Raw genomic sequence first — 24,063 nt, 5'->3', positions numbered from 1 at the left:
CCAGGGCATTCCAGGCTCCATACTTGCAGCCCATAAGGGCATCCTACATGCTGCAGCATGTCTCAACCAGTCCCTGGAGAAGTAAGAGTGCATACCCCCATCCTGATGGGACTCCATTGGCCCCCCTAAACATCCTGCACAAATCAAAATCAAATCAGGTGTTTGTTAAGTGCGACTACTCACCCTTAAGGGTCTCAATGTGCTGGCGGGTGGGGGGTCGCATGTTCCAGTCCATCAAGAAGGGGGTCTGTCAAAGAGCCAGGTCTTGAGGTTTCTTGAGAAAATAGGAAGGGCCCATGATGAGTACTTCTCTTTTGTTTGTGTTTAGTTGTAGGCAGCTGTTTTTCATCCATTTGGCGACGGCATCCATGCCTTCGCGAAAGTTGTGTCTGGCGGTGTTAGGTTCGTTGGATAGGGAGAGGATGAGCTGGGTGTCGTCTGCGTATGACACAATGTTGAGCCCGTAGGTTCTGATGATGGGGAGAGCGGAGCCATGTAGACGTTGAAGAGCGTAGGGCTGAGGGAGGACCCCTCGGGGACTCCGCAGGTAGTTGGCGTAGGGTCTGAGAGGAAAGGGGGGAGTCTGACTTGCTGCGTTCTGCCGGAGAGGAAGGAGCGGATCCAGTCGAGTGCCTTGTCTTGGATCCCTGCGTCATGGAGTCTGCGTATTAGGGTGCGGTTAGAGACTATGTTGAACACCCCTGAGAGGTCAAGAAGGATGAGGGCTGCTGTTTTTCCTTTGTCCAGTAAGGTACAGAATTTGTCTGTTGTGGCAAGGAGGGCGGTTTTGGTACTATACGGTGCCGAGTAGTCCGTCCCCTGCACCATCTTCAGAACCAGCTGCATCATTTAGAAATCCACAGGTATCACTGTTTATGCTGCAAACAAGCTCCGCATCTCTGATGGTTCTCAGCACGTCCGCAGCCAGGAGACCATCAATGTAGAGACCAAGTAGTGAACACAGGAAAAACAAGACAGCAGGACTTATCCATCTATACACCCAGTATCTGGAATAACATCCCCTTATCTATGAGGACTGCCCCAAAGCTGCAGCAATTTGGAAAAGAGTAGAAGAGGCCTCTTTAATGAACACTGCATCACAACATATTAACCAGCCCACAAACCACCCACCTCTCCTATCTCTCTTGTTGTCTTTACACTTGTCTTTGACCCTGTACAGCGCTCCGCTGCCGTTTCTCTAGGGTTGTGCTATGAAAAAACTGTGTACCTACATACATTCATGAAATCTCTCACCTGTGAGAATCTAAATGAGCATTTACTACAGAATGTAGTCAATCCTATCTATATTTCAAGAAACTAACCTTGTGTGTGAATAGGCAGCTATGCTGTATTGGGGACCTTTACCACAAGGTCACTAGTACGCACATTGGTGTGAGGCACAAGCCCATGGAGATTGGTGGGAGAAATGAGGCACGCCTTATTAAAGCGAAGTCCTTTAACATCAGACATCCCACGTGTTCCCCCAGCTGTGATGGCGATAATTGCTGGATGATGCTGGGACTATTTACTTGTAGAACACTTAGGACTGCAAAGTATCCGCACTCGGGCGGAGTCTCCATACTGAGAACTGCAGTGTGGCGAGTGCAGAGATCCCACAGTCGTAACTTTACTACATGTAAATACCTTTGTGACATCACCTCCTCCCATTCAATCCTTGGAATATCATCCAAGATATGCAAGAGAGTCACAGATACTTTTAGGAATAACTTCCAACTTGGAATGAATACCCAGAGCTCTGGGCAGTGAGGAGCAATCAGTCTCATCGCTGACGGTGCCGGACGGTCCGCCCCACGTCATGGTTGGGGGTGATGAAGCGGACTTTAGAGATAAGTTAAGAATCAGTTTGCAGATTAAAACTCCCATAATCTTTAATACATTAATGAGTGTTGTATGTTTTTGTACTGATTCAACCTAGAATAATGTGCACCATGACAAACATGTGCGACTAATGATATGTGCTCTTTGTCGCATTTGTCAACATGTTTTCAATAATATATTTACTTTGTCTTCTGTTCTGTCAAACATTAACTGCGGCTGTTTTTAATAATAACATGTGCATTTTATTGAATGTGCTTTTGTTTATGTCGTGTCATTCATGTGACAGTGTTTTGTTCGTCTTTCGTGCATTTAGCTAGGTAACATAGACTAATGGGTTCACATTAGACAAGGGGGTGGGTAACAGAATAATTATCATTTCTTGAATTAATTGATGTCTTGTGTTTCCTTGCATATTAGAGTTATACTAAAAGAGGCCTGTGGCCTATTTCTAAAATGGATGTCCGAAGTCCTGTCGAGTTGGGCCTTGCACAGCAGTGAATGAAAAGAAAATATTTTCTTCATAGTTCTTTGAAAAGACTCACGCGGAAACAAGGCTGTGCAGAGTGTTGAGATAATCTTTGTTTAAACTTTCATTGCCAAGGACAGGATGTGTAGCGGCGGAAAAGCTTGGACGGAGGAAGCAATGAACATTTTTTATTAAATGTTGCAAGCCTCGGAAGAGTCTGTGACACATGTAGTCTAGGGACAATGCCGCTTTTAAAGAACGTGATTCTTTCAATGTGACAGGCGAATGACTTCATGGAGTGGCATTTCTCGACCAATCATGCTTATTGTTGGCCAGTTATTTGTATTCTTTTACTTGGTTTTAGATAGAAAAAAGGTATAAAGATTGCCCCCTTAGAGAGAGCCCTGCTGGCTCGTTCCTGTGTTTGGGAGATGCTGTCGGACTTTTGATTCGCGTAAGAACCTCTCAAACTTATGATTTTTCCCTTTAGGTTTCTTTAGTTAAGTTAGGGAAATAGGGTTTAGGGAATGAGTTTCTATGTGTTTAAACATTTCTCATGCTGATTTGATCTAAAACTGACAGACTAATGTGCGTTTCTAATAAAAATTATGCAAAATAAAATTGCAAATTAAAGAAATAAATTCTGAAATGCTCTTTGCCTGATAATAAAGTTAATAAAATAGATTCTAAATGACAAGCTGGTCTTGTTTGTTTCGTTGTTACCATTAGTTAATCCATTGCCTATGATTTTTGACTTAATTAAATGCATAAGGTTGTTTTGAACAATTAGGTCAAATGATTCAGCTAGTCAATTCATGTCTTTGTTATCTATGGGCCTAGTAATAGACTTATGATTAAAGGTGAGTATTGTAGAGTAGTGATGCACATATGAGACTGAATTTCCTTTGGCCCGCTGGATCAATTCTCTGGTAGCAGAGTTTGGTTACTATGGTAACTGACATGTTACATGGTAATTATATAGGATACATGTTTAACACAGGTTAAGTTTTGTTTAGTTGTTATATGTTGTTGTTGAAGGGTTTTTCCAGCAGTGAGAAAAATCCTATGTGCCGGCAGAGTAGTGTGACAGGTGAAGTTACACAGTTCATTTGTTCTGTTTTCAAATTGGTGGTACTGAAATATCACTAAGTGTTGGGGACGTACAACACAAGTTTAGGGATTTTAGGTATGATAGGTTGTATGTATGTATAGTGAGGTTTGCCTATGAAATTGTAGCTCTGAGTATAGGGACTAAGAGCCCGTTTTAAAATTCGTTATGAAAAGAGTAGTAGGATTTTTCCGAGCTTGTGAGAAGGGTAAGGTAGTGTCGTCTATTCTTACTGGCGTTTGTGGATTTCTATTGGTTGGTTAGAGTCCTGCCAAAGATTTCATGTATACATGAATAGAGTTTCCGTATGAAAGCGTAAAACTTCTTTTGTGAAAATAGCGTCGTCTATTTCACGAGAGTGAAATCTTGAATGTTTGGTAAAGCTATCACTTTATTTAGCGAAGCGGACAAATGGTTTGTTTTTCCGCAGTTATTAACTGAAATCCATTGAAAAGGATTGTTCTAAAATGGCGCTGTGAAAATATTTTGTAAAGGAGGGGTGAGTTGCGGAGCGGAGACAGTGAAGCTGCAGCGGCAGTATACGTCACAGGGTTCGCGCTGTGATCGGTTAGCATACGTCACAGCAAGCGCACTGTTTGGTTCACGTGATCGTGACGAGCTGTTAGCTGATTGGTCCTTTCTGAAAACTGGATTCTCATTGGTTGAGCAAGGTAGTGACGTGGCTTAACCTGATTGGCTTGTTGGTGAGTTTCGCGCACGGATTGGCTAGAGTAGCGGAACAACAAGGAAATACTTACGATCTTTTCTAAATTAAACAGAATAGTTTTAAACATGAGTTATTATTGGAATAAAGAAGAAAAGAAGCCTTCATGGTTTCAGAAAATAAAAAATGTATTCAATCCTGACAAGAAAATTGAAGCGCGTGGTGGAAAATTACTTCATAAGTACACAACACCCGCAGCATATATGGAAGGAGAATATGGTTATCATACGGTCCTCTGGTTTGAAAATTGGATGCATTATACCAAAGATGATGGTGTTTTAGCCTGGCCAGAAGATGGATCGTTTAATGTAAAAGTTTTAAGAAACTTAAGAGATAACATGATGACTCTTACGCCAAGACCCAGACCCACTCAATTTGAAGCTTTAGTTGAATGGGAAATTGAAATGATGGAGCTTGAACGAGAAAATTGGGGAACACCAAGAGGCATAAATAGGGAAACACACCAAGATAGAGTGCGTCGCTCGAGAAAAGGGGACATACATGATGGTTTGTACCCAGTGAGAGAAATGATTGTTGAAACATCAGGTCAAAAGAATTCTCAAAAAGGTCATCTTGATGAAGAATTAGATGATGCAGTTTTAGAAGAAAATTTTATTAATCCACCACCTTATCAGCCAAGCTGTTCACATTCTACCCCGAGGAGTCTTTCAGGAATTTCTCCTAGTGCACCTTCTAGAGAGATTGATAATAATTCACCCAGATTTATGAGATTACCTGAAAGGGCGAGATCAAGAAGTAAATCAAATACTCCAAGAGAAAGTTCGAATTCGAGAAATAATTTCCCGAAAAATGACAAAAAGACAGAGTTGCCTGAAAATATACCAAACATTTCAGAATACTTAAAAGCGAAGGGAGAATTAATTCAGCAGTTAACAAAAGGCATGGAAGCGGTAACAGTTCCAGTTACAATTGGTACTGTTGTACCAATTTTTGAGCAAGGTGAGAACAGACATTCAGTCATAACGAATCCTTTAAATACAGAAATTCAAAAGGTGGCTGAAAATTTTTATTCTGAATTAACAGAAATTCAAAGAGATAAAACAATGCCAAATTTAACTTTAAATGAAAGCTTGTCGAATGGTGTCACACCATCAGTTGCAGACTCTGATTCAGGGTCTTTAGAAAAGACCACAAATAAAATAGATTTAACGCAGATTCCTCAACAGGTTATTGATGTTGCAAAATTAAAGGCAGATTTGGAATAATTATTAATTGGCACAGTTGGATGATGAACTGTTGTTTATCTGCAAGAGCATTCAGTGGAAAACTAAAAATAAATATGAACAATTTGAAGAAGTGGCTGCTGAATTAGAAATAGATTTGAGTCGTCAAAAACAATTGCAAAAACATTACAGAGTGGATTTTTCCGAAAAGGATATTGAGAATCTAAATACCATAGGCAGAATAACCCATGTAAAAGAATTAATTGTGTTCCTAAAAAGATTAGGTGAGCTAAGTAAAAAGAGAGTTAAATGGACAAAGAGAAGAGAAGAAGAAAAGAGAAAGAGGTGATGTTTTTGGTGAATTTCCTATGAGGGAAATAGCTGGTGGAGGTTATGTTCATGTTCCATGGACAAGACAGGACATTCTGCTCTTTACAAATGACTTTCCTCGGCTGAGAGAAAAGCCAGTGGAATGGTATTGTCAGGTTGACAGATTCATAAAAGTTTCTAAAGTTCTGTAGATTGATCTTGATGGTTTCTTTGACATTGTTGTCCCATCAGATCTTTGGAAATTTCTGTTAGTTGGCCCAAAGAGGATCCACCTCGACATAAAATAACAGGTGCTCCTGCAGACGATGTCATGGATTTTTATGACAAAGTAATTGTCTGGCTGAAAAACAAGATTCCTGCAAAAGAAGTAGATTGGGTTAAAATAGACAGGACAAACCAAGAGCCAAAGGAATCAGTTCATTCTTTTTATGAAAGATTACTCCTGGTATTTAAACAATACAGTGGCTATGAAAAATTAAGTGAAAGCGACATGAGCCACTTCATTTACAGGTTTTTTTTTATGGCCTGAAGCCTGAAATTGGAGGTATGATTAGAAACGGGATTGTCGGCTGGCAGTCACTTTCAGTTGATGATATCCTGAGGAAGGCAAAATACTGCAGTGATGAGTTAGATGCAAAGCAGAAAAAGCTTAAGGAAAAGGCAATGTGGGCACAAGTGAAGGTAGCTGAACAGCAGATAGCAACCGTAGAAAATAAAAAATTTCAGCAGAATCCAGGAAAGTTTAAAGGGAACTTTATGAATAATCCTAAATTTAATATAAATATTGAAGAGCTAAAACAAAAGCTACCTTGTTTTAATTGCGGCAAAATTGGACACTGGAAGCGTGAGTGTAAAAATCCGCCCAGAAATTTTAAAAATTCATCATTAAATCCACAGATGCAGAATGAGATAAATCAGCAGCAACAGCTACAGCTACAGTTAAATGAAATAAGTCAAAGCAACAGCGTCAGTTAGTGAATCAGCAGAACCAATTGAATCAGCAAAGCCAATTCAATCAGCAGAGTCAAATTCCACAGCCACCCTTGTCAAATTGCATGAGTCCACAGAGATACAGTCCAGAGACGGGTTTTTGCGGAGCTGAACAGGTAAAAAGATCACAAAAAGTGAATGTGTCAAATGTCTCTCAACAATTTTGGCTGAAAGAAAATGAGAGCAGTGATTCAGGGGATTACTCATGACGGTGCCTGAGAGAGGAGGAAGAGTGTGTGCTTGGAGCCACTCTTGAGGTAGATCAGTCAGGTACATTTGTAAATGGTAAAGTGAATGACAAAGACATCACTTTTCTTGTGGACACTGGTGCTACCCGTTCTACTGTTAGATCAGTGGAAATTGAAAATCTTCCTCTCTCGGGTGAAACCATCCAGGTAGTTGGTGTAGCTAATCAGCAAATAAAAACAGATTTGACAAAACCAGTTGATGCAGAAATTGGAAACTACAAAGACAAGCACAGATTTGTTGTCTGTAACAGCAGTCCTGTTAATGTATTTGGACGTGATCTCTTGTGCAAGATGAATTGCAAAATGTATTGCTCGCCGGAAGGTATTGAGCTTCAAACTTCAGAAGAAGATGGGCTGTATAAATTGACACTGTTAATGGTTGACGAAGAAAATAAAATGTTCCCTGCTTTTGATAAAAACAATTTACCTGAAGAATTGAAAGAGGCAGTTAATCCGAAAATTTGGGATTTAACTGCAGATGAAATGGGTTTAATGAAACATGTATACCCAGTAAAAATTACTGTGAAACAGGGAATCGATTTTCCAAACATTCCCCAGTACAAAATGAAACCTGAAACTATTGAGGGTGTCATTCCTGTGATTGAAAAATTCATTAAACAAGGTGTTTTGAGAGAAATTGAAAGCAGCCCATGTAATTCACCGATTATGGGAATTAAAAAGCCAAACGGAACTTACAGGATAGTTCAGGATCTGAGAAAAATCAACAGAATTGTTATTCCTTGCTGTCCAGTTGTACCAAACCCAGCGGTAATTCTATATCAGATTCCGCATGATGCAGAATGGTATACGGTCATTGACCTATGTAATGCTTTCTTTACAGTTCCACTGCATCCAGATAGCCAGCAAATTTTTGCGTTCCGGTTCCAGGATCGCATATTAGCATGGTGTCGTATTCCTCAAGGGTATACTGAGAGTCCATCTATCTTTAATCAGTTGTTAAAGAAATCCCTGGAAGATTTAAAAATGCCTGGAGAATCAACATTGGTTCAATACATAGATGACCTCATAATTGCAGGAAAAACAAAAGAAAATTGTGTAACAGACACCATTACACTTTTGAATCGATTGGCAGATGAGGGACATAAAGTGTCACCTGCGAAATTACAGTTTTGCAAACAAGAGGTTAAATACCTTGGTCACAGAATTGCAAAAGGAATCAGACAAGTAACAATTGAGAGAATAAAAATGATTCGAGCAAAACAGCCACCGACAACACAAAGACAGATCAGGATGTTTCTAGGAATGGTTGGTTATTGTCGCCAATGGATTTGTGGGTTTTCAGTAATTGCGAAACCACTGCAAAGGTTAACAAAGGCAGACATAAAAGACCCGATTGTTTTAACAAAAACAGAATTGGAGGCTTTTGAAAAGTTAAAGAAAATTCTCAGTGAAGTACCAGCATTGGAAATGCCTGATTACGACAAAGAATTTGAGCTGTACTGCAGTGAAAGGGAAGGTTGTGCATTATCAGTTCTCATTCAGAAACATGGAAAAATGAGAAAACCTATAGCATACTTTTCAGCTGTTCTTGATCCTGTTGCGAAAGCACTGCAAGGTTGCTTAAAAGCAGTGGCTGCAACAAGTGTAAGCCTTGAGCAAAGTGAAGGAATCATAATGGGGTTTCCTGTAAAAGTGTATGTACCTCATTCAGTTGAAACACTTCTTACCAGAAGTAAAACACAGCATCTGTCAAGTAACAGATTGACCAAATATGAAAAGGTTATTCTGGGATCAGATAATGTATCTATTGCGAGGTGTGTTAATCTCAATCCTGCAACACTTTTTACCAGATAGTGTGGTTTCTGAAATTGACAATGAAACTGATGATATCGATCATGAGTGTTTGGATGTTTTGGAATACTGCACTAAACCCAGAAAAGACATCAAAGATGTGCCTTTACCAGAGTCATACATGGATTACTTTGTTGATGGCTCCTGTCTAAAAACAGACGAGGGCATTTTAAGAGCTGCATATTCAGTTTGCACAGTTTCAGAAATAATTGAAGGTTCAACTCTTGAAGGAATTAGTTCAGCACAAGTACCAGAATTAGTTGGTTTAATTCGAGCTTGTGAAAAAGCGGAAGGGAAAAAGGTTACCATTGTGACTGATAGTCAGTATGGATATGGCGTAGTTCATGACTATGGCCAGCTCTGGTCTCAAAGAGGTTATTTAACATCTGCAGGAACTCCAATCAGAAATGCAAAATTGATCAGAAGATTGATCCACGGCATTCAGTTAGCAGAAACAATTGCTGTTGTCAAATGTGGAGCGCACAAAAAGGGAGAAGACTATATAACTAAAGGAAATGCCTTTGCTGATGAAACTGCACGTTACTGTGCGAAAAACAATCTTTCACTTAATCGGGAAAAAGATAATGATCATGTAATGAACTCTCTTATGCTACTATCTATAGTAGAAACATGGCAGGGAGTAAAAGACTTACAAGATGAGGCAAATGATGAGGAGAAAAACACATGGCTCAAAGAAGGTTGCAGACAGCGAGAGGAAGATGAAATTTGGGTTTATAAAGATGGCAGACCTGTTATGCCCAATTGCATGATTGCTGACATGGCACGGATGTACCATGGTTCAGGTCATTTAGGGAGAGACACAACTATTCGACTTTTCAGGGAAACTTGGTATAATCCAAAATGTAGGATTATTGCAGAGTCGCTTTGCCAGCGTAGTTTGATCTGCCAACAAATCAATCCAAACAGAAAAATAGTTGTAAGCATGGGAACCATAGGACGGGAGGGTGGTCCTTTTACCAGATTGCAAATGGATTTCATTGATATGCCACCACATAAGAAGTTGAGATACGTTCTTGTTATTGTCTGTCTGTTTTCAAGATAGGTGGAAGCGTTCCCAACACGTCACAATGACTCAGTTACTGTGGCAAAATTGCTTTTAAGGGAGATCATACCAAGATATGGATTTCCAGTGACTATTGAAAGTGATCGTGGTACACACTTTGAAAACAGACTGCTTGAATTAATTTGTGAGGCTTTTGGCATAAAGCAAAAGTTACACTGTGCTTATAGACCAGAGCCATCAGGTGTGGTAGAACAGATTAATGGCACAATTAAAAAAAGAATTTCAAAAATGTGCCTAGCTACAGGAGTAAAGTGGACAGATGCACTTCCACTTGTTTTGATGTCTTTGAGAAGCACACCAGATAAAAAGACAGGTCTTAGCCCTCATGATATTCTCATGGGAAGAGTAATGAGACAGGCTTTTGTTCCAGTTGGAAAATTGTTGACAATAAATGATAGTGCAATTTTAGACTACTGTAAGCAGCTGTCTGACGTGGTGACTTCTGTATTCCATCAGGTGGGAACAGATGTGATTTCAAAAGAAAAGGAGCAGGCTCATGATCTATTGCCAGGAGACTGGGTCAGAACCAAGGTTCATCGGAGGAGGAACTGTTTAGTACCCACGTGGCAAAAGGCAAGACAGGTGATACTAGTCACAACAAATGCTGTTAAATGTAAGGGTCTGAAGAGGTGGGTGCATGCAAGTCACACCATTCGCGTACCACCTCCTGATAACCCTGATGAAGATAGTGATGATACTACAGCTGATTCAGACTCAGAAGAAGAACCTGAAAATCCAGATTCTGAAAATCGACAGGAAAGTCGACATCGGGAAAATTCTGATGTAGATCAAGCATCAAATGAAAAAGATCTAGAAATTGTCATTGTTGATTCAGAAAATTATGAAGATGTTCTAGAAAAAAGAACTGAAAAAGAAATTGTGTCGGAAGAGATTCAAGATCTGGAGAGTATTGAAAAGCAGATTGGAAGCTCTGAAAGCAGGAACGGTAAATCTGAAACTTGGAAGCTAGAAGTAATTCCATATTAAGAGGACGAATTGCCAAGTACCAGCTACAGAGATGTTGTTCCTAACGGAGTGAAGCTGCCGAGTGAAGAAGTTCCTAGATTCAGAATTGAAATCTCTGAAACTGATTCTGATGAGAGTGATGAAGAGTCTGAAATAAGAAAATTCAGAAAAAGGGCTTGGAAAGCTGAATGTAATGAAATCGAGCCTAAAAAGAAGCTCTTGAGAAAAGGTGATATCTGGCCAAAAGAAGATTTAAAATTCAAGTTGGTGAAAAAATCAAAAGAACAGATTAATGAGATATCTAGTCAGAAGAGTGAATCTGACAAAAAAAACAAGTTGGAAAGAAAATTGAAGTAATTAGCAGAAAGAGCAAAAGACCATTGAAGCCAAATCAGAAATACAAGTCTCCAGAGTGGGCCTATATAATTATCCCACCAGTAGTTGAAGTCAGCAATAGCATTCAGGAAGACTTGGAAGAAAATAGTGATAATGATTAGGTTTAGCTTTCTTTAAGTTGAGGTATTTTTGGCATAAGGCTGAAGAAATTGTGTTAGGCGTCACAAGGTCGAAGAAATTGTGTTAGCTGGAATCACTTTTTATTGACGCAAGGTCGAAGAAAAGCTGTTAGAGGGTTACTTTAAAAAAAAAAAGGGAGGGTGTTATTATATTAATTCATTTTAAATTTTTTGTTTTAAGTAAAAAGAAGTAAAAAAAAAAAGAATGCCTAATACTGACAATTCAAGGTGTGCTATCCTCAGGAGATGTTGTAAAATGTCATCCATTTGTGTGATTCTATTCATTCTAGTTTGGTTAATTTTAGCAGTCATCTTTCCTCTTGGCATAGACAAAGAGGATTACAAGGTGAACATGACGAGCAAAGTTGAATCTAAACAAGCTGCTCATGACGTTGCAGGCAAAACTAACAGGAGTATGGAGCATAAACCAGAGTTTCACCAGGACAGATCTGTTGGTAATTTTTCTACTAATTCCTTTTCGAGACTCTTATCAGAGTATGTTAGAGTCATGGACGTCAAGGACTGCTACGTATGTGTGAAGCTTCCTGCTTCAGTTTCAGAAGGGGTCAGATATAACATGTTACCCCTTACTTATGGCATAACATACAGTGTGATAGCTAGCTTGTTTTATCAGACTGGTCGTTTGGAGTACTATTACTCAGACCACGATGAAATATTTGTTTATGTTTATGTTTATGTTTATTAAAACTTTTATAGCGCGCTCTATTACCACGGGGTATCCTGGCGCGGTGAGTGATTGGACAACAAGAGTGCTGGATCAGGGCCTGAACAAGCTGTTAGAGGGGGGCATTGAACAGATGAGTCTTGAGTTCCTTCTTAAAAACAGTGATGGTCGGCGCAGCTCTAAGGAACAGGGGGAGAGCATTCCAAGCAGAAGAATTTGCTAACCTGAAGGTCGTAAATAGTTTAAATAAAGTTCGACCTGCTAAGCAGATGAGGGAATTCTTTCTGGTGACTAATGAACTGACCTACGAATATGCTTACAAAAATAATTTAACCTGCAAAATGAGACCTGAAGAGAAAACTTTCCTTAATTTAGTTGAGGAGAGAAGAGCAATTTATAAGAGAAATGAGATGCTGAAACAAACAAAATCCAGGTTTTGGCAGCAAGAGGATGAGAAGCTTAATGGTGGATATACTAATGCTGCTATTCACATAGATGATCCAGATAGTGGAAAATTCTGCATTAGAAGAGATAACACGCTTTATGACAATTATTTTGTTGGTGCAAGCCAATGTGAGGATACTTATCGTATTATAGGGGGTTGGGGATTTAAAGGTGGTAAGGACCCAATTTTCCCTGGAATTTATTTTGTCTGTGGAAACAGAGCATATTTCTGTCTCCCTGACCATTGGTATGGTACATGTTACCTTGGTCTAGTTTTTCCTAAAATTTTCCATGTGGACAGAAATGGGGAAGGTTCATTTGAAATTGGCAAACACCTGAATAGGTACAAGAGAGAAAGCTTCTCTGAGATCATGGGAGATATATTTGGTGCCATAATTCCTATGGTGGGAATAACTCTGAATGCAATCAAAATCAGAAAGGTTTCCACAATTGTTGATAGATTGTCCACTGATATAGCAAGTGGTTTTCAATTGGTCAATACTGAGCTCATTGCCACCAGAAGCATGGTTATGCAGAACAGGCTTGCTTTAGATATTCTCCTAGCAAAAGAGGGAGGAGTCTGTGGGATTTTGCATGTTCAGCACTGCTGCACATATATCCCAGATAAAAATCAGAACATAGAATTACTGATTAAGAATATCACTGAATTTCACTCAGAAATGGAACCTATGGAAAGTGACAATTTCTCAGAACGTTTGGCTAAAAGGTTTGAGGCAATCAGGGAATAGTTTGCTCAAATTGGCAGTTCAATCATTGGCAAAGTGCTTTATCCTGTAATAATCATTGCTATAGTGACACTTTTGTTGAAAATCAGTTGCATGATTCACAAGAGAAAGAAGCATGTGAGGGAAAGGAAAAGGATCTACAAACTCAGAAAGGCTCAGGAGAAGGAGATAGAAATGGATGAATTTCGCAGGGATCAATATGAGAGTTCCAGACAAACTGATGAAACAGGAGTTTAGATTTACTAACACAGATAGAGATCATTATATGACATTTCTAAAAGTAATATTTTTGAGTAAATTTTTGGGTTTTGTTTGGTGATTTAGAAATCACCAGATGAAGGAGTTGATGAAGCGGACTTTAGAGATAAGTTAAGAATCAGTTAGCAGATTAAAACTCCCATAATCTTTAATACATTAATGAGTGTTGTATGTTTTTGTACTGATTCAATCTAGAATAATGTGCACCATCACAAACATGTGGGACTAATGATATGTGCTCTTTGTCGCATTTGTCAACATGTTTTAAATAATATTTTAACTTTGTCTTCTGTTCTGTCAAACATTAACTGCGGCTCTTTTTAATAATAACATGTGCATTTTCTTGAATGTGCTTTTAGTTTATGTTGTGTCATTCATGTGACAGTGTTTTGTTCATCTTTCGTGCATTTAGCTAGGTAACATAGACTAATGGGTTAACATTAGACAAGGGGGTGGGTAACAGAATAATTATTATTATGTGTTTCCTTGCATACTATAGTTATACTAAAAGAGGCCTGTGGCCTATTTCTAAAATGGATGTCTGAAGTCCTGTCGAGTTGGGCCTTGCACAGCAGTGAATGAAAAGAAAATATTTTCTTCATAGTTCTTTGAAAGACTCACGCGGAAACAAGGCTGTGCAGAGTGTTGAGATAATCTTTGTTTAAACTTTCATTGCCAAGGACAGGATGTGTAGCGGCGGAAAAGCTTGGACGGAGGAAGCAATGAACATTTTTTATTAAATGTTGCAAGCCTCAGAAGAGTCTGTGACACACGTAGTCTAGGGACAATGCCGCTTTTAAAGAACGTGATTCTTACAATGTGAAAGGCGAATGACTTTGTGGAGTGACATTTCTCGACCAATCATGCTTCGTGATGGCCGGTTATTTGTATTCTTTTAGTTAGTTTTAGATAGAGAAAAGGTATAAAGATTGCCCCCTTAGAGAGAGCCCTGCTGGCTCGTTCCTGTGCTCCGGAGATGCGGTCGGACTTTTGATTTACGTAAGAACCTTTAGAACTTTTGATTTTTCCCTTTAGGTTTCTTTAGTTAAGTTAGGGAAATAGGGTTTAGGGAATGAGTTTCTATGTGTTTAAACATTTCTCATGCTGATTTTGATTTAAAACTGACAGACAGGGGGCGTGGCCAAGATGGCGGGGTGAGCGGACGCTTCCTCCCGTAGCTCCTCCGGCCCGGCTCAGCTCGAGCCCCGATTTCTGCGCTTCTCTCCCCCCGCAGCTGCTTTGCGGGTGAGAGGACTGTGCCGGAGTTCCTGGTGCACCTATTGATACTACTTTGACTCCTATCGCCCCGGGGGAAGTACCCCGAAAGTTTGCTCAAAGTTCGGAGCACGGAGGAGAGCCTGGGAGGCGGAGCGTATTGCAGTGCTGTCCAGGCGCCTCGGCTGGGCCTGGTGCTGAAAGCTGGTGATCCCGAGTGTTCGGACCCGACGTGCTCCGGAGAATAACAGCGCCCCCCGGCCGAAGCCTACGTGACCGGTGCCACCGACACACAGCGGACCCTGGACCTTAGCTGGCGCTTTGGCCCCTCGCTACCGACGATGGTGCATGGTGCGGCGTGGACCCCGGACCTGGTGGCGAGGGACGGAGGCATCTACGCGGCAGCCGACCTGGGCGGACCCGCTGGCGAAACTGTGAGACACTGGCTGTGGACTTTCCTTGCCTATTGTGCCCAGGGGGTAGCCGGCGGTCTCGCCAGCCCGGGCCGCTCTCCCGGGCCCCGCCCTGCTGCCATCTTCTCCCTGAGGAGCTGGAGCTGGCGACCTCCACCCGTGCCTTTGGCGGGCGGGTGCCTACTTTCGCCTTGGCTCCTGACCTAATTTCCCAAGGGGTGCGCTGCTGAGAGACCCTGACTTTGGCCCCCGATTGCCACCCTGGTCGGTACAACGACTGTCTCGCCCCGGCCTGAGCCGCCATTTTGTCGCTTGTGACGCAGCACCCTTGTCTTCGGCAGGGTCTCACATCTGGTGCCCACGAGCGACTGGACGCATCTACGGCGGTCGGCCCTGCACCTTGCCCACTGCAGCGGCCACGATGACTGGGAGAGGAGGCTCGAAAAGGGGTGACCGCACTCTGCCGGACATGCTCAGCAGGGCCCAGCAGCTAAGGGACAGGACGCAGCCGTCGCCGGGGTCCTCCCGGGCCTCGGCAGACGCAACTGGAGGTGAACCGCCGGTCACGAGGTCCTTTATGGAGGACTTATTTAGCTCCCTCAAGGACGACTTCCAGACGCTAAAGAAGGAAGTGGCCAGCGAGGTCCGAGAAGTGCGCAGGGAAGTGGAGGGCCTTGGCGAGCGTGTTGACACGGTGGAAACGGTGGCCCAGCGCCGTGATGAGGAGATAGTCCATCTCCAGCAGGACGTTCTCCGTCTCCGAGAGCAGTGTGTCGAGCTCCAGGCCCACTCTGAGGACCTCGAGAACAGGTCCAGACGGAACAACATCCGGGTGCGGGGTGTCCCATCCGCGGACGAGGGGACGGATCTGGTGGCCTATCTACAGGACTTGTTCCGGGAGATTTTGGGAGAAGATGCAGAATTCCCGATCCGCATAGATAGAGCGCATAGAGTGGGCCGACAGCGCCAGTCATCAGCACCCCCACCGGACATTCTGGCGTTCCTGCCTGATTTCCCCTTGAAGGAGCGCATCATGGCAGAGGCCCGCAGGAAGCAGCCTTTAACTTTCAGAGAGCGGCCTGTGGCGCTCTACCAGGACCTGTCCGCCATCACGCTGCAGAAGCGCATGTCCTTCCGGATTGCTACAGACTTTCTGCGGGAGCACGAAACGCCCTACTCCTAGGGTCACCCCTTCCGCCTTATCTTTAGATGGAACGGAGTGTTACACCAGCTGCGCTCCCTCCAAGACATCTGCGGGGTGTTGGGACTCACGGCCACGGAGGAAGACGGAGCGACGCCCACATGGAGGCGCTCGGAGAGACGGAGCCGGCGGAGATCGACGAGGAGACAATCGTCGGCGACTGCGAGTCGCCCTGATTCCCCTACCATCAGGGCGGATATGGAGGAAGCCCTGAGAACGGCGGCCAGGACCTTGCCTGACTCCAACGGCGTAGCCTTGACGGCCTAACTTCACTCCGGGGGGAGAGATGCTTAGCCTCTACGATGCTGGGTTGGGGCTGGGGGTTGGGAGGGAACGGTTGGAGGTGAGTGGCTGAACGTCCACTTGATTGGTTTCTACAGACTTGCCCGTTCGGGCTGGACTGAGACAATGGGGTGTTTTTCTTTGTTTGTGGTTTTGGCTAGTTGCCATGGGTTGGTTTTGGGAGGGCTTAAGAGTTGTTTTGTTGTTGGTGGGGTCCCGTCCGATAATGCCCAAGCACGCGTGAGGCCGGTCTTGGCCTTCCCTGCGCGCCTGCCCCGCGCGCCCCCTCCGCTGATCCCTCGCTTGCTGCACAGCGCTTCGATTCCCTGGGGGAGATGCCATCCCTGAAAGTGGTGACCCTTAATGTTAAGGGTCTGAACAATCCTGTGAAGCGCAGAGCGATCCTATCCCTACTAGAAGGGACGCAAGCGGACATATGCCTTTTGCAGGAAACTCATCTGCTACCCAAAGATTGTCATAGGCTGCGCTCTGCCAAGTTCCCCACCCAATTCTTCTCTTCGGCAGCGACCAAGACTGCAGGCGTAGCCATTCTTCTAGCTAGTTCTTTCAGGGGCGAGGTATTGTACAAATATGCCGAACAAAAGGGGAGGCTCCTAGCGTATCGCATGCGGCTTGGGGGTATTGCCTTCACGGTTGGCTCCGTTTACAGCCCGAATGATCACCAGGATCGTTTCCTGGAATCAGTGTTGGTGGACGTCACTGCCTCGCCCGATCGCCATGTTGTCTTGGGTGGAGACCTGAACATTGTCTTCGACTCGGCTATGGATAGATCTGCCCAGCGCTCCCCACAGACGGGGGAGCTTTCCCGCGTGGTGCAAGACCGTATTGCAGAGATGGATCTGCATGACCTCTGGCGCGCTATGCACCCCACCGATAGGGACTATTCCTATTTCTCCCACGCGCACCGCACTTATTCGCGGTTGGACTACCTCCTGGTGAGTGGACCGCTACGCACGGCCGCCACGGCGGCGGACATCGGGGTTCTGTCCCTGTCCGATCATGCACCGGTTTCCGGCGTCTTTGCATGGCCGGCGGCCTCCCCCTCCAGAGGGTTGTGGCGGCTTCGGGATACTCTTCTACATAAGAAGTCGGTCGTGAAGCGAGTGGAGGAGGTCATTCAGGACTATTTGGTTCACAATGGCAACTCCGACACGTCTCAAGCGACGCAGTGGGCGGCCTTGAAGGCGGTCCTCAGGGGGGAATTTATCTCCATCTCCTCGGCCGAGAACAGGGAGCGGCAATGTAAGAGGGACAAACTGACTGCGCAGGTCAGGGAACTTGAGCAGGTTCACCGCCGAACAGGGGCTCCTCGAGTTTGGAGGCAGCTGAAAGCGGCAAGGAAACTCCTTTCTGCGCTGGATCTGGATCGAGCGGAATATGCAGCGTTGCGTCTGAAGCATGCCTTTTACACGGGCGGGGACAGATGCGGTAAGCTCCTGGCCCATCGGCTCAGGGCTGCGCAGCAACGCAATGTGGTGAAGGAGCTAGTGGGTGCAGACGGGGTTTCTGTTTCCGGTGACGCGGAGGTGGCGGACTCCTTTCGTAGCTTCAACGAGGCGTTATATGCCGCGGAACCCTCCTCGCCGAGGGACGCTGAGGATTATCTGGAGTCTGTGACCCTCCCGGTGCTAGAGCCCGCCCAAGCGGACCACCTAGAGAGGGACGTCCATGTGGAGGAAGTCATCTCGGCTATAGCACGATTGAAACACGGTAAAGCCCCAGGCCCGGATGGCTACACGGCCTTGTTCTACAAGACCTTCTGTTCCACAGTGGTGCCTATCCTGACTCGCCTGTTCAACTCCTTCTCCGAACCGGGGGCTATCCCGCCGGACCTTCTTTCCACGACTGTGTCGGTTATTCCGAAACCCGGGAAGGACCGGACCCTGTGTGGTTCTTATAGGCCTATTTCGCTTCTGAATGTTGATCTTAAGCTCTACACGGGGATCCTAGCGGCCAGACTTGGACTGCACCTACCGGGCCTGGTGGAGGCGGACCAGGCTGGCTTTGTACCCGGTAGACAGACAGTTGACAACACCAAGAGGGTAACGCACATATTAGAAAAGGCCTCGCGCGTCCCGGGGGAGCGGATGTTACTGTCGGTCGATGCGGAGAAGGCCTTTGATAGAGTTCATTGGCCGTACCTTGAGCTGGTTCTCGGGAAACTGGGAATCGGCGAGAAGTTCCGCAACATGGTCTTCAATTGCTATAAAAGACCATCAGCATCGGTGCGGGTCAATGGGCACAGCTCTAGTAGTTTTGTCATTGAGCGCGGTACGAGACAGGGCTGCCCCCTCTCGCCGCTTTTGTTCGCCCTCTACATGGAGCCGTTTGCCCAGAGGATACGCGATAATCCGGATGCTATTGGGGTTAAGATGGGTCAGTATACCCATACTGTTAGCCTTTATGCGGACGATGTCCTGTTGACCCTGGACGACCCCAGGAGGTCACTCCCTGCTTGCGTCCAGGAACTGAACGCCTTTGCACGCGTGGCCGGCTTTAAAATGAATATGGCCAAATCGGCTGCTCTGGACGTGTCGCTCGCCGCGGACACCAGGAGAGACCTTCAGCGTCTCTTCCCCATGCAGTGGTCCTCATCCACGGTGCCATACCTGGGGATCCTGCTGGCGCCTTCGCTGCCTGAAATGGTTAAAGCAAATTACTCTTCCCTTAGCAAGAAGATTAAGGAGGAACTCGGCCGATGGAACAAGGGCCTGCTCTCGTGGCTGGGCCGTATCGCAGCGGTGAAGATGACGGTGCTGCCTCAGATCTTGTACCTTTTTCGCGCTCTACCTCTCCAGCCCCCTGTGGGTTGGATACAGCAAGCGCAGGCTGACATCTCCCGTTTCGTGTGGCAAGGCCGCAGGCCTCGGATGAAGAGAGTTCTCTCCACGCTTGCTCCGGAGGCGGGGGGTCTTGGTATCCCGGATCTCCGGAAGTATTTTCAGGCGGCGCAACTCCGATATTTGGTGGAATGGAGCAGGTGGGAATCTGACAAGCACTGGCTCTTTCAAGATCAGGCGGTAGCGGGACGCACCCTTCAGGAGGTTCCATTCCTGCGGCGCGCACATCGCCCGGCTAACCTCTACGCCTCCTTTGTCACCCGGGTTCCCCTGCGGGTGTGGGATGCGGTTTGCGAGCTCCGCGAGCTAACTACCTTCCCATCACCGTTTACACCCATAGTTAGTAACCCGGACTTTACTCCGGGCTTAGAGCCGGGAGCTTTTTCCCACTGGGTAAGTGCGGGTTGCAGGGCACTTTTTCAGATTTATGGGCCGGAGGGCGTGCTTCCTTTCCAGCAACTTCGACAGGAATTTGGTCTGACGGAGGTAGACAGATTGCGCTACATGCAGGTCCGCCACTGGGCTCTCCAACCCCAGGTGCGCGACGTCGCAGCCCGTCAAATCACTCCTTACGAGCGGTGGCTAGTGACCCGGACCTCGGATGCCAAGCTTATTTCCGATCTATATAAATTTCCCCAACCCCCGACGTTTCATTTCCATAATCCGGGGAGGGAGCGCTGGCACAGAGAGTTGGGCAGGACCCTGAGCCACAAGGAGTGGGACAAGATCGCATATCGGGCGAGGCACTCTGCATACCACACTGGGCTGACGGAGACCTTTACTAAGGTGTCCACCTACTGGTATTACACCCCGGAGAGGCTTTATGAGATGCACAAACTCACCGACAAGGGATGTTGGCGGGGCTGCGGACAGGAGGGTACTCTATCGCACATTCTTTGGGATTGCCCGGTACTGACTGCTTACTGGAAAGAGGTCTTGGATGAGGTGGATAGACACTTTGAGATTGAACTGCCGCGCTTCCCGGCGTATGTCTTGCTAGGCCTTCCCAACGACTTAATGTACCCGCTGAAGTCCCGCAGGGGTAGGCAGATTGCTATTGCGCTAGGCTCAGCGGTCCAAAATATCCTTGTCCACTGGCGCACCTCCACTGCCCCCTCCATCACTGGTTGGCTACATAGACTCTGGCAGGTACTGGGTATGGAGAAGATGTCGCTTACAGTGGCTGGAAATGTAGATCAGTTCGAGGAGCTCTGGCACCCCTTCCTGGCACTGCTGTCCACAGAATTCCGGGAGCTCACATGTCCGAGGTACCTGCGCCTTCTTAGGCTGACGCCACCGGCGGCCCCGGCGGATTAGGAGGGATGGGGCTGGGGGGATTAGGGTTGGGGGTAGGCTGTTTGGGGCGGATACTTTTATTAAGGGCTATTCGACGGGGATGTTGGGGTATTGTTTTCTTCTTTTTCCTTTTTCTGGGGGCGGGGGGCTTGGAGGGACTGCGTTGTGTTTTGCTGTGTTGCAGGAAGCTACTCGCTCTTAGCTTTGGTTGGGAGGTCGGGGAATATAGGAGGGTTGTGCGCACTGCCTTACTGCCTCACAGCTGATGCCTCCCCTTCCCCTCCTGGACCACCGACCTCCCCCCTCTCGACCAGAACTGCTGCAACATGTCTCTTTTTCTTTTCATTGTACTGTATGTAACCTTGACCTCCTACTTCCCTTCCCCATGTTTCTTTCGTTTTAATAAAAATGCTTTAAACCTAAAACTGACAGACAAATATGCCTTTCTAATAAAAATGATGCAAAATAAAATTGCAAATTAAAGAAATACATTCTGAAAATGCTCTTTGCCTGATAATAAAGTTAATAAAATAGATTTTGAAATGACAAGCTGGTCTTCTTTGTTTCGTTTCAGTTACCATTAGTTAATCCTTTGCCTATGATTTTTGTCTTAATTAAATGCATAAGGTTGTTTTGAACAATTAGGTCAAATGATTCAGCTGGTCAATTCATGTCTTTGTTATCTATGGGCCTAGTAATAGATTTATGATTAAAGGTGAGTATTGTAGAGTAGTGATGCACATATGAGACTGACTTTCCTTTGGCCCGCTAGATCAGGGGGAGAGGACTGAGAGGGCCGGGGGTCCCCTTTTACAGCTGTCCACGCTGGATTGCATGTGGTTACTCCTCGCTTCTCACCATACTATAAGGAGTTCATTCATTGACGCCTCTGCACAGTGGAGTCAGTGGTGGTGCAGAGGGGTAACCGCAGCACACAAGCAATCAACAAACAACAACATGCAGCAGCAAAGAAGAGTCTCTGAGGCGCTTACAACTGACCTCAGACCAAGTATATGTTGAAGGAAATTTTTGTTGAGTTGTCCAATAATGTTGGCTTTTGTATTATTCTCAATATCAGAAAACTTGTGAAAATGATTTTAATTTGGTCATCAAGGTGGGCCTTGGAGTGTGATTGTAAATGCTCACTCCCCTCTTACCTCGCGGTCGCTCCTCTCTGAGTCTGGCTGCCGCCTCCATCAGACAGACCTTGGAGAAGACTTCGATGGTGACATCAATGGCCGAGTCCGGGCCGTAGAACCTTACCAGAAGGTTCTTGGTGTCAATTCGGTCGGCGTCCTCCAGGCTTCCTCGTCGGATGTTTTGCTGCCCTTTGAAGTTGATTTCTGATAATTTATCTTTAAACCTTTTGAAGTCAGCTTTGGTGAGATCCTCCAGGGCGTGGAGCAGGACGTCTCCAGATGTGCCCCCTCCGTCCGCCATGGCTCACGTGAGGCTGCGTCTGAAAAACATGTTGGGTCAAAAAAAAGAGTGCAGGTCACAAACTCAGGAGTCACAGAAGTGAGATACATGATACCAAACTCCTCACACCTGCACAATGTGCTTCAATTGATGGCTGAAATACATTTAATATAGCGCTACTATTGGTCCAGGAGGGCGCCTGGCGCTGTAGTAGTTGCACTGATCTTTGAAATACCGATGTCCACTCTAAGGTACACTGTAGTATAGAGCAGGGGAGGACAATAAAACTGCTGAAGGACTGGAGCAGGGCTAGATCTTTAGGACATCCAGATATGAGAAATAATTACAAGGACATTATTTACTGAGTAGCTATTGTAAAAATATGTCTTGATACGCCCCCATTGACCTCTGTTGAACACCCCTAGTTTCCATTACAGTAACTTAAAAACTCTACAGCAAACTTAGAGACGTTGGGTCCGATTCACAGAACTAACTTAAGACAAAATCCTAAACTTACTACCAATTTGCTACTCACAAAAGGAACTTACTCATTTTAGTATTCACAAAAGGCACTTACTCATTTCAGTATTCGCAGAAGTTAGGAGTCCTAACTTTAGGACTCCTAAATGCCTTCTGTGAATACCGAAAGTCTTAAAGTTAGGATTTCTCTCAGTTTAGGAGTCCTAAAGTTAGGAGTCCTAACTTAATACTCCTAAACTGAGAAAAATCATAACTTTAAGACTTTAGGTATTCACAGAAGGCATTTAGGAGTCCTAAAGTTAGGACTCCTAACTTCTGTGAATACCGAAATGAGTAAGTGCCTCTGTGAATACCAAAATGATAGTAAGTTTAGTTCTGTGAATCAGGCCCTCCATATTTAAAGGCTGAAACTTCCATGTAAAGGTTGGGGCATGAAATGTGGCTTTTATCCTAACAAGGGGTCTCAAAGCCCCGCCCGCAATCAGGTCAGGAGTCTGACACCACTACAGAATACATCTAAGAGTGTTCAAGTCTGGAGCAGGGACGGAGGAGAGAGACAAACAGGCCCCTCCCTGAGATGGCTGAATGACAAATGCAAAGATACAACGCAATTTCCTATGCACACAACAATCAATTTAGGTACAAAATGTATTTTGAACAGACATCAATAAGTTTCGTCCTAGAAAATAATATTTTCTGCTTCTTTTGTTTGAGCAATATTCTGCTGTTTTATTGCCCAAAAACCTTTTCGCCAGCCGACACGTGTTTCGTCAGAGTACAGATTGCTCTGACTCTTCAGGGCTGGAAATAAAACAGAAATATATACAGTTTTGTGATTCCTGTCACTGTACAGAGTGACTTAACATACAAATGGCAACACTTAGAGAAGAAAATTCTCCTTATGTATCTGCAGACACAATTGTGACTGCATATACATCGAATTTTATAAAAAAGTAGAGGTTTGTGGAAGGATAACGTATCTTAGTTGTCTCCTATAGACAAAACCCCATTCCGTCATATTGTTCCGTCTTATAGGATTAACCTGGATATACTTTATACTTCTGAAAGTGACATGCACATGCTTGGAAAGTGAAAGAAAAGTGACTGCGAAACAACGCCACGCTGTTCAATCCAGGTTTCAGTATAGATAGGAGTTACATTGAGTATATGCATTGAAATCAGAAAGGACACGCTTCAGAGAACACTCTAAACAGTTTTCGCGGTCGAATAAACTTAAATTGTTTATAGGTGAAATTCATCCACAATGTGCTCGGTGAGGGTGCAAATTCCCAGATGAATGTGCAGATTTGTTGCATTTCCCATAAGCAGCCGTAAAGAGAAAGTCCCTCCACCTACAAGATAATACGTGACTAGTGCGCATATTTCTTCCTGTATCCATGCCAACACATACCTTTCTTGCAATGATGGCGTATATTGTAATCCCTATTGATGAGAGATATGTGGGATTGGTTTTAGAATGTGAAAAAAGATAACGAG

General features: G+C 44.7%; 1 protein-coding gene across 1 annotated transcript in view; it reads right to left on the bottom strand.

The window, feature by feature from the left end:
• The window catches only part of LOC147709920 (apoptosis-associated speck-like protein containing a CARD), a 185,815-nt gene that overhangs the window by 32,252 nt on the left and 129,500 nt on the right, over window positions 1-24,063 (bottom strand). Inside the window, exon 3 of the mRNA XM_086928347.1 lies at window positions 21,825-22,126. Coding sequence (XP_086784473.1) covers window positions 21,825-22,107 — 283 coding nt within the window. The 5' untranslated portion in view covers window positions 22,108-22,126. The remainder of the gene's footprint in view (window positions 1-21,824; window positions 22,127-24,063) is intronic.

The sequence above is a fragment of the Lissotriton vulgaris genome, chromosome 6 (genome assembly GCF_964263255.1).
Source record: "Lissotriton vulgaris chromosome 6, aLisVul1.2, whole genome shotgun sequence".
NCBI classification, from domain to species: domain Eukaryota; kingdom Metazoa; phylum Chordata; class Amphibia; order Caudata; family Salamandridae; genus Lissotriton; species Lissotriton vulgaris.
The sequence above is the reverse complement of the archived record's forward strand: the minus strand, read 5'-3'. Positions and strand labels throughout refer to the sequence as shown.